General features: G+C 35.6%; 1 protein-coding gene across 1 annotated transcript; it reads left to right on the top strand.

Moving 5' to 3' along the window:
- The first annotated feature begins 4,837 nt into the window (after positions 1–4,837).
- On the top strand, positions 4,838–10,864 carry LOC114189827. Its single transcript, XM_028078526.1, has 8 exons — positions 4,838–5,041; positions 5,511–5,813; positions 6,271–6,470; positions 6,618–6,968; positions 7,062–7,262; positions 7,422–7,492; positions 7,848–7,987; positions 10,282–10,864. Exons 1-8 carry the CDS (start codon positions 5,002–5,004, stop codon positions 10,599–10,601), a joined length of 1,626 nt encoding a protein of 541 aa, XP_027934327.1. The 5' UTR covers positions 4,838–5,001; the 3' UTR covers positions 10,602–10,864.
- Positions 10,865–11,440: the final 576 nt, after the last annotated feature.

Below are 11,440 nucleotides of genomic sequence, written 5' to 3'. Positions count from 1 at the left end.
CCCCATCCCTATACCCCAACCCAACGGGTATCAAACTTTTGTCCCATGCCCATCCCTACCGGGTAATGGGTATAATCTCGTACCCATACCCGTACCCGTTTCTTACTACTTCAAACTTTAAAATATTTTAATTAATTTTTATAAAATAATAAAAAATTATGGTAAAGGAAACATAATATTATCAAATATTCAATACTAGGAGATGGTTGTTTCTTCGATATCAAATACTTTAAAATAAATTATAATAGTTTACATTTTAGAGTAGAATACCAAATAAAATTTCATGAAAACCAAAACAATTATTAAATTTGCAAACATTAATGAAACCTAGTTGATAAAATTTAAAAATATTTTTAAAGAAATATAAAAGGAAAACAAATATTCAAATTAAAATATATTTTAAATGTTTGTTTACTTCAATTTTTTAAATTATAATGAATCTCTTTTTTATACACTAATAAAATTTATAATACATCACTTGATCAAAATGACGCAAAGAACAAATAATAAACATAATAATAAAATTTTATAGATCTTGTATCTTTTGAACTCCAATATATGTTGGATGGTGATAAAAAAATATTCATGGCAATTACATTAAATTTTTATATTGTAGTAAATAAAAATTATTTATGCAATTATAGTGAAAAAATTAAAGTATGATTGTAAGGAGTTGGAAAATAAAAAATAATTAGATAAAATTTATCGAAATAGTATTATACATGATGAAAATAAACAAAAAATAAAATTATTAAAAAAGTAACAAAGGTGTGTCTTATAAACAATTTGGAGACTATTGAAAGGAATCACACAAAGGAAAACAAATGTATAATTAAGGGTATGATAAGATGAAAAATATCTTAGAGATCTAAGAAAACTTTTCAAATATCAACATATATACTCAATGGTTGAGAAATAACAAAAATTGTTTTAGTGAAACAAAAAATTTCTTCAAACAAAAATTAATAATAATAATAATAAGAAGAAGAAGAAGTAAAGAAATTTTGTTTTATTACCTAGTAAATGAAAGGTTTATGCTATTAAACACTTAAATTGAGAGTATTAAACATTCTCATGTGAAAGTAAAATATACAATAAATAAATATATTAAAATATGATAGAAATATTCAAATGTTAGACATAATTTTTTTTTTAATTGACATACATCATTTTAACATAATTACATAAAGGTTATGATAAGATAAAAAATATATTGGAGATGCGAATGCGTTTCATGACAAACGAAATAATTAGAAGAAATAAAAAATAGAAAGTATATATATATATGTATATATATATATAGGTTTACTTAATTAATTGTGAATATTTTAATAATTTAAACGAGGATAGAGATATGGCGGGAACGGGTATTATAACGAGGATATGTACATCCCCATCCCAATTCCCATACCCAATTGAAAAGATTGGGGATTTCCCATACCCATACCCATACCCATACCCATACCCAATCAATGCGGGGATTCTCTGTCAAAACGGGGACGGGTTCGAGCAATACCCATGGGGACGGGTTTATTTGCCTTCTCTAGCCACGTGTTCTAGGACCACTATTTTGGCCGCTATCACCTAGCGGAATCCTCCTCACTACCAGGCGCCAAGCGTTCTAGTGCCCATGATTTGAAGCTCTCACTTGGTGGTTCCAACCTCGTCGCCAGGAGCTACACCAGTAACTCACACTATACTAGTTTTAGGCACTCCATCAATTTTTTGGCACATCAAACAAGAAATTCCACACATCCACAACACCCATTCTCTTAGGTATGACCCACTACAACTCAATACCCTTCACAATAAATATAATCAAAATCACTTTGTATCATGCTAACTACACCTTAGCATACCCACATATTCATATCCTTATTCATAAAATTTCAATAATTACAAGTTTGAACTACGAATTAAAGCACCATTCTTACAACTACAACATAACTAACCATTGCAACGTTATATACCTCAAACCACACCACACACTGTAACAACTCCCCTTGCACTCATTCTTTCAATTCTTACCATTCCACCCTAGTTGATCTGAATACCTCCACCATATTTACTACATAATATTCCCAAGGTACCCACAATCCAATCTTCTCCTATAATCACCTAATTAATTCCATTTGAATCCCCTAACATTTTTCCCAGTGCATGGACCACACAGCCAGCAAAAAACTTGCTGGTTCTTGGGTGTCGCCTAGTGGCAAGAACATGTCGCCAGTCGATGCATCAAATTTTGGCATTTTCCATAATTTCCTACACTTGCGAGCAAACCCTAAACCCCCAAAATTGTTGACCCATTCGTCCAATTAGCGCCAGAATTCATCCAATCCTATTGTACCCCAGGCGTACACAACCCATAATAGTCTCTAATCACAAAATTACTACCATTACAAAACCATATGCATCATTCATTCCCCACCTTTGCTGAAAATCCACCAACCAATATGAGCATTCAATAATCAACTACCCTCCACAGTAGCAAGTTTCAATAATTTACATTGACAATCATTCATATACAAGCATATACATTTCCGGTGCATTCAAAAACATCACAAAACTCCAAAAACTACAGAACCCAAACCATTCGTGTTTGTCATCGGGTAGTTCTGCACAAAACCCACAAATTTGGGTTGAATCACATAAGTCGCCTGACAAGCCTTCATTGCCGTAAAGGTACAAAGTGAAAACCCTTATTAAACCCTAACCTGGAATCCTTGCTCAAAGTGAAAACCCTTCCAATTTATGTTTCGTGATAAATCATACTCAACTATAATTATATTATTAGGCTCCATGGTCAAGCATCCATGCAAAATAATAAAACAATTAAATAAACACACTAATGGCATACATGCAAGGGCCACTTATATTCTATACCATAATGTTTAAGGGTTGCCCAATCTAATGGGCCTAAGGACTGGCCCATGGGGTGTCCAAAGGCCCTAAGTCAGCCAAACCCTCACAATCTATCTTCATTTTGCAAAGAACAACACTCACTCCCCTCCCTTTTCCTAAAACAGAACCTCTGCTAGGGTTTGTCCCTCCGTCCCATTCAAGCTAGATCGACTTCGTTCTCTCTTCATGTAAGTTAGTTCTTGAACCATAACCCCCTTTTCTAAGTTGTTTTCGTGGTATATGTTGGGGCTCACTATAGTAAATCCAATCTTCTTTCTATGCCACTGTTTCCAGTTCTTCAATTTGATCTTGGAGCTGTTGTGGTTGTGGGCTTAGGTGTCGAAGTAGTTTGCTAGCTCTTTCCAAGTAAGGGAAGCTAGGGACTTCTTGTTTAAATTTGATTCTTGCTTATTTGCCATTGTTTTCATGATTGTATGGTTGTTGTGCTACTGTAAATGTTGAATGGATGTGTATTGCTGTTTGGGTATGAGTGTATGGCTGTTGTAGGAAGAATAGTGGCGAGACCTGACGTTCTCGCCTGACGTTCTCGCCCAAGCGACCCAGTCTTGCCTAGGCGAGACTTGTAGAAACAGGTCCAAACTCGCGCTCGAGCTCTTGCTCAGGCGGAGAGCTCTCATTTTGAGCGAGGTATCATCTCACTCAGGCGAGAGAGGCTCGCCTAAGCGAGGATGCGTGGGAGCTTGAGGCACGTTGCTACAGTTGTAGCCCAGGTGAGGAACCTCACCTTTGGGCGAGGGGTGGCTTCGCTCAGGTAAGGAGTGGCTCGCCTAAGCGAGAACTCGTGAGTCTCACAGGGTTCTCTGTTGGCAGTCTCGCCTAAGCGAGAACCTATAGCTTGAGCGAAAGATCCTGAGTGAGGGTCCTCAGCTTGAGCGAGACTGGTACAGGATTTTACTCTATGACTGTTCCTTCCATGCTTTTGGGTTGTTAATTGTATGCTTGGCTTGGAATACCCTATCTTAAGTATGAAATATATGAATATGCATATGAGATCTGATTGTATGGGCTGAAATGTTGAGTTAACATGAGTTTGGCATGAACTGAGTATGGAATGGTTGGTGATAAAAGTGACATGGGATTGGTATGAGAATGAAATGTTATTGTGGATAAATGGAATATGATGTTGATATGGTTAGGGCGTAATCCCACGATAGTTTCGTGGTGGTGCCTCATTCCTCTAGGTGAGACTTCATGGTGGTACCTCAATTGGTCGGGACGTAATTCCATGACCCCTGTTAGTGGGAGTTCATGGTGGTGCCCCATCTATATAATTTAGTAAGGATTCAAGGTAACTGACTATAGTGGTGAGAGTAGTAGGAGGCTTGAAACTCATTAAGGACTAACCTTGTGTGGGAGATGAAACATTGTAACACTTTCTCATAGGGCTTAGGCCCATGTACTGTTTTGTCCTTTAGTACTATGTTGACTTCTGTATATGAATTTAATCATTTTAATCAAATTTTGTTAGATTTATTTGATATTTGGTACGCATTTCAGGATTGTATTTGAGTTGTTTATACTATTTGACACATCTTTACTTGAATGTTAAGCAAAAAATTATTATGAAACGCGCTTGAGATATAAAATAAACTTAAAAAAATTTGATTAAAATGACTAAATTCATGTATTTTGAGAAATAAAAAACTAGACTAATATAAAATTTCAAAATAGATTAATTTCAAACTTTACTTAAAATTAATAAACAAAAAACATATTTAACCTTTAGCATAAACTTTTTGAGTAAAAATAAATGAGACATTTTCAAATTAATAGGGTAAATTGTTTCAGAAGAATAAAATTGAAGGACCAAATATTCTTGACCTAAAATTAATTAATTCGTCGTATTATAAATATAGAAAACTAATGTAATTTCTAATTTTGAGAAATTTCAAATCATGAATAAAACGATTTATTGCTTCTTTGCAAAAGCGGGTGTGAAATCTGTAGAGTATTCCTGAAGCGGTGCCTCGCTTGTACGACGCCACATTCCCATTCCGGTTCCACCTTTTTGCGTTGAGAGCCTCTCTTTGTTTTCTTTTTCTCTTTGTTCTATCAAATTCGTGATTCCTGTTCCAAATGAATACCCAATACGTGACGCAATTGCTCCGTAATATCTGTAAGTTCAATTTCTTTCGTTCTCCTTTTTAATTCTCATTGATTCAATCTAATGCTGCATTTGGTACACTGGAACCTCGGTAACAACGTTTTTAGTCTGCCACAATATATGGAAATTAAAATAATCAATCGTCATTTGGTAGAAGAGAAGCCTCTTATATGGAGCGACATTGGTTTTAGATTGTGGATAAGAAATTGGGAGGGAAATAGTTTTACGGGATTGAGAACATCTTTTATTATTTTTGCCTGTCCACATTTCCTAAGTTCTATCTTGTTGTATGATAGAATAAATTACAGTGTCTCTTGTTTTTTTTATTTTTTTATTTTCAAATCGATTGCTCAATAATCCCTTGATTTTTAATGTTACGACGATTAAGTTTCATTATTTTTTGTTAATACAATTTTCATGCTAGAAAATTGTATCCAATATCTTATAGCCATATATCTATGACTTGCAATTAAATGTGCAGATTCTAGAAAAAATTTTCTCAACCGTGAAAAACCACATTGGAACAATATGCACAGTGCTTTTATTCGGCTTCAATTGCAAAGGTCCAGAGCAGACAAGGTAGAAGGTAAGCTAAAAGAAGAGCAAGAAAAGCAACAGATTTCTTCCAAATCTACAGTTACGAAGGCGGATGGAAATTATGGGATTAGCAAATACAGCTCTGATGATGAAGATACCTCTGATAGTAAGTGGAAGTTAGAGTTGGCTTGGCTCTCAAAGACACTTGAACCAGCTCTGCAATTTTGTAGGTGGGCTCTGCCAACAGGTCTGTTAAGTGTTAAGTCATATTGCCATAACATTTTTCATTTGGCATATTTAGACAGTTGGTGTGACTGTAAAATGGTGAGTACCTTCCTTTAAAATAATCTGTTATAAATAAGTTGAGTCATGTATGACTCAGTTACATTATAGAAAGATGACCCGTGCATGAGTCTTGAAGGCTTCTCTTGGTGGGGTCTAGGGTGGTAGATGTACACGGCCTTACTCTTGCAAGTGGAAAGAGACTGTTTCTAAGATTTGAACTTATGACCTCCTGGTCACAAGAAAACAGCATTATCATTGTTCTAAGACTTGCTCCCATGACTCATTAACACTACATGACAAAATTTATTCATATCATTAGCATATATTTGACCTGTGTTCCATAAATACTACTTGATCATATAATTTTTCAGTTTGCTTTCCAATAAAACAAGACTGACTTAGTTTTCCATGTTATGCAGGATACGAAATTGGAAAGAAACCCCCACCAAGCCATCGGTCCCTTACAGAAATAATCGCATGCATCAAAAGGAGCAAGCTTGGAATCCAGGATTGGAGCTTGAGTGACCTTACAATTGGCTTGTATCTGATCTATCTTCGTCAAGCTTCTACTCATCCATTTGAAGATATCAAAGGCATTCAGATATTGTCAGAATCAATTGTAACTTCTGAAACTGCATTTTAGTGGTCGAAGGCATATATTATATTTATATGTTCATGTGATATTGTGATCTTTCACTATTAATGTTAGCATATCATTACAAGTTTTTATCTTCTAGTCTTATCAATATATCTTACTGGATTTCAGGTTCAAGATCTCATATATCATATTGAGTTGGCTAAAGGTGCTTATAAGGATAGCCCTGTTGTTCTTTCAAGGAACAGCATGCTAAGAGAAAGTAATGTCAAGAAATTTGTTAAGAACTCCAGTGTAATGAGGCCTGCATATTATATTGGAATTGATACGCGTAAAAAGCTTGTAATTTTAGGCATAAGGGGAACACATACTTTTTATGACCTTATCACTGATATACTTTCTTCAAGTGATGGTGAAGTCACCTTTGAAGGCTATTCAACCCACTTTGGAATTGCTGAATCTGCACGTTGGTTTCTCCATCATGAGATTGAGATCATAAGAAAATGCTTGGAGAAACATGAGGTAGGGATGATCTTATTTCATCTATTTTGTCTTTCATTTCTTTGTTTGTGTTTTCCTAATTCATGGCATGAGATGTGATGAACTCTTTAATAGGGATTTAAGTTAAGACTCGTGGGTCATTCTCTAGGAGGGGCTATAGCTTCTTTATTGGCAATAATGATCCATAGAAAATCACCAAAGGAGCTGGGTTTTAGCCCTGACATTGTATCTGCGGTTGGCTATGGAACTTCACCATGTGTCTCCAAAGAACTTGCTGAAAACTGCTCCGGCTATGTGTCGACAGTTGTAATGCAGGTATGTGATAACACTTGTCAATGTGTGCTTAACAATATTTGATCAGGAACAAAGTAATTATATCTGTGGTTTTCCTGAGATGAGTAATATTCTTTTCCCAAGTTTTGTCTGTATTTATCTATTGTATTTTCTTATGGCATTGTTTTTGGAAATGTACAGGATGATATTATACCGAGATTGAGTATAGCTTCCCTAACAAGGTTCAGGAATGAAATTGTTCAAACGGATTGGTGAGTGGCATTTAATTTATAATCTTGAAGTAAGCAGCCCTCCCCTTCTATTGTCCATTGACAGGACATGCTGAAAGCAGCCAACTGCAGCTCTGCAATAGTTTTTCTTTTGTTGTATGTAGCATTTTTTTTATTAAAAGAGATTGGAAACTCGTTGTTTTGGAAGTTGATAATGTCAGTGAGAGTTGAGGATGAACATGCGTATATGGTGACTGATTATTCTAACCGAATTTCTGCTACACTGTAGAGCTTTAATATCTAAAATCTAGTAGGTATCAATAGCTTCCAAAGCTTAATATGTATATGGTAGTTAAAAAACAAAAGGTTTGATCAAGGATATGATTTTTTTCTTCAGGATGAGTGTAATTGAGAAAGAAGATTGGAAAGGCTTCACGGATTTGGTTACAAATGCAAAGCAGGTTGTGTCTTCAGTGCAAGATGTAGCTCAAAAACTTGCTGATTATGCCAATTTTAGGACAAATAAAAGTTTAGCTGGTAAGCCTTTTTGCTTTCCTGGTTCAAATCTTAATTGTCTCTTGAAGAGTGAACCTAGATTACTCTTGTACAGTGACGCCATTTGTTCTTTCCCATGTGTTGTTGGGGAATTACTTTTCTTACACCACACCTTTTAAGCCCTGTATAGGGGCAGAATTTCATTTCAACCCCTTCCTACTGGTGAGGAGTTGGCATTCATTATGTTGAAGAGCCAATCAGACTTCTTTCTTGTGCCCAACATAAATTTATGGTGCATGCAGTATTTAAGAAGTGAAGAAATTTTTGAATGCTTACACATCCTTTTGGCTTCTTTGATCCCAAAAGAAAACATAGAACAATATATACACTAAAAATGAATTCTAGGAGAGGTGGTGGAATGGTATGTGGTGGGAAATTTCTAAGAGATTAGGCCAACTTAGAGGAGGAAGGCTAGAGGAGAATTATAGGAGAATACTCTAGCTAATGACTCTCAAAGGCAAGGCTTATGGAGTGATCTCAACATAGTAACCTTTACAAGGCATGGAGACTCTCATTTATAGCATAGAGTGAGCTCCTAAAATGGAATAACAAATGCACGACTAAATGGAATGCAAATGGAAGAAGCATAACATTCTAGCTCAAAGGTTTTTGCAAAGTTTGGCAATGCTAGAATGGTGCCTTGGTCAACCTTTCTTTTAATTCCTTAAAAGCTTTTTGTTGATTTTGCCCCCATATGAATGTAACATCTTTCTTCACTAACTCATTGAGTGGTGAAGCTAGACTAGAGAAATTAGGAACAAAACTTCTATAGAAACTTGCCAAACCATGGAAGCTTCTAATTTCTCCTACATTTTTAGGGGTAGGTCAATGGCCTTGATTTTCTCGAGATCCACATGAACCCCACTTTTATTGACCACAAAACCTAGGAAAACAACACTATCAACATAAAAAGTACAGTTATCTACATTGGCAAACAAATGATTGACCCTAAGAATGGAGAGAATTGAATTAAGATGAACTACGTGCTCATGCAAACTCTTATTATACACCAAAATGTCATCAAAGGCTAGAGGAGAATTCTAGGAGAATACTCTAGCTAATGACTCTCAAAGGCAAGGCTTATGGAGTGATCTCAACATAGTAACTTTGCATTCATACAAGAGTAACCTTTAGAAGGCATGGAGACTCTTGATTTATAGTAGAGAGTGAGCTCCTAAAATGGAATACAAATGCACGACCAAATGGAATGCAAATGGAAGAAGGCATGCGAAACACATGCATCTAGATCTAGGCATGTCAAAGTGGGCTAGGCTCGTCGGACCGGCCCGTCAGCCCGCCAAGAAAAGAATGGGCCGGGTTGGAGTTTCCAACCCGCCAACCTGTTGTGACCCGGCTTGCTTACCCCGCCTTGGCCTGACGACCTGTTTTTATTTTTATTTTTTATTTTTTGTTTAAAAATTAAAAATAATTAAAAATTAAATTTTCTATATTATATAAACAAAAATGAAAAAAAAAATAATAAATAAATAAATAAATAAGTGGTGGGCCAGCTCACCTGTCGGCCTGCATGTCAGCTCGCCCACCGCCATGCCGATTGACCTGCTTTGAGGCGGGGTGGGTTGTAGTGTCTGACCTAATTCCCAATGGTAGGCTAGCCCGACCCAACTCGTTGGTAGGCCAAGGGCGGGACGGGCCAAAATGGGTCATGCTGACCTGTTTTGCCACCCTTGCCACCCTTATCCAGATCTAGGATATGTGAAGTGTGGATCAAGTGCCATGTGGAAGCTCACGCATTCCATGCTTAAACACATGTGCTTAATGTGCAAAATGTGCTTTAGTCTAGAAGCAACTCTCGGCTAGACTTGTAATTGGGCTTGAATTGACCCAATTGCAAAGCTAGATACAAGGTGCTTAAGAATTTATTTAGAAAGTAAGACTTAAACAATTGGTCCAATTGAAATCTACTCTATTGATCTAAAATAAGCCCATCATATCTTTATGTCTTCTTTGGCCCAAGAAAATAACATTTGAAACCCATGAAGTCCATTGGGTCTTTGAAGATCCATGCCCTCTTGTATCTTTCTTAGCATGCTTCTAGTGACTAGGTCTTTGATTGGGCCTATGTTTGGGCCCAAGTCATCACATCCTTTTGGCTTCTTTGAACCAAAAGAAAACATAGAACAATATATACACAAAAAAATGAAGGAATTCTTAACTAAATGTTCGCTTGTTGATGTTTAATGCTTATTGGTGTTCTTTAAATGCATTTATTTTGTGACATGTTTATCATGAGATGTTTTGGTGTGTGTAAACAGTTGCTACAGAAACTCCTAAGCCCTCTAAAGCTGCAAAGGAGAATTTAATTGTCACGAAAGATGCGGGAACTAAACCTCCAGTAATCGAGGAGTTATTTATACCTGGGACTGTGTACTATATTAAAAGGAATTTGGGATCCAAAAAGGATGTCGGAAAGGAATTTTTTACCCTTTACAAGAGGGAACCTGGTGAGCATTTCCAGAAGATATTCTTTTCGGGAAATTTTATTACAGACCACAGATGCGATACCCATTATTATGCTTTGAGAGATGTTCTTAAAGGTCTGCCATGGTGTGGGGAGGAAGGTATATTTAAATAACAATATTTTTACTTGTTTTTATTTTAAATGATATCATCTGATTGTAATGTAACTGTACATTGTGTAAGCTAATTTTCTGTACTCAGGGTAAGCCTTAGAGTTGTGTATTCTGTGGGCAGGTGTGTTAGCAATAGCACAGTAGAAGTTAGGCAATTTACTGTAAGTTAAGTACAATAAGAATTGTGGATAGTTGATTCTATCCTCTAACATAACGCCAAATTAGCCATGTTATAAATGATATTCAATCATTGTTGTGACTGTCATGTTTTAGTTCTGGTTCTGAATTTGTACTTGTACTCGCTTATGCTTTGGATCTCGACTGGTGATTGTTGTGAATTATTATTTTGAAGAGATATCTTTTGAATTTCTTCATCCCTGTCTTGTCTAGTTTTGTGTATATGGAGTATTTCAGTTTCTTTTCATTCGCTAAATCATTTGTAATGTTAAAAATCAAGAGTCAATTTTTCAAGCTTTGCAAATAGCTCTGGGCAAATGAGAATGAAGAAAGAACTCCAGCCTAGTGCTTTGGGTGATATTTTGTTTAGGTTTGAGTTTTAATAAAAAATAACTTAGGCTAAACAAGATAAATGAATTTATGTAAAATATTGATTCAGCTTTAAAATGAACGTTTGCTGAAAATACTGAATTGAAGACAGTAAAATAATTCAATCGAAGCTGCAAATATAGATTCTAATGATATAGAAATGAAAATAATTTTAAGAATAGGAGAGAAATTAGTAGTAAAAGAAGATGGAAAAAGTAAAGTTAAAGTGATAAGAATATATGCACTGATTGTACTTTTATTAGCCATGTAAAACGATTTTACGGAGTATATAGTA

Source organism: Vigna unguiculata, chromosome 7, assembly GCF_004118075.2.
Source record: "Vigna unguiculata cultivar IT97K-499-35 chromosome 7, ASM411807v1, whole genome shotgun sequence".
In the NCBI taxonomy this organism is placed as follows: domain Eukaryota; kingdom Viridiplantae; phylum Streptophyta; class Magnoliopsida; order Fabales; family Fabaceae; genus Vigna; species Vigna unguiculata.
This window is presented reverse-complemented; position numbering and strand designations above follow the sequence as displayed.

What these genes read in the sequence shown, in the direction of transcription:
- LOC114189827 (XM_028078526.1), top strand. Translation starts at nt 5,002, where the DNA reads ATGAATACCCAATACGTGACGCAATTGCTCCGTAATATCT. An exon ending in AGATATTGTCAGAATCAATT is followed by an intron (nt 6,471 to 6,617) that starts GTAACTTCTGAA and finishes ACTGGATTTCAG; the next exon opens with GTTCAAGATCTCATATATCA. An exon ending in AATGCTTGGAGAAACATGAG is followed by an intron (nt 6,969 to 7,061) that starts GTAGGGATGATC and finishes ACTCTTTAATAG; the next exon opens with GGATTTAAGTTAAGACTCGT.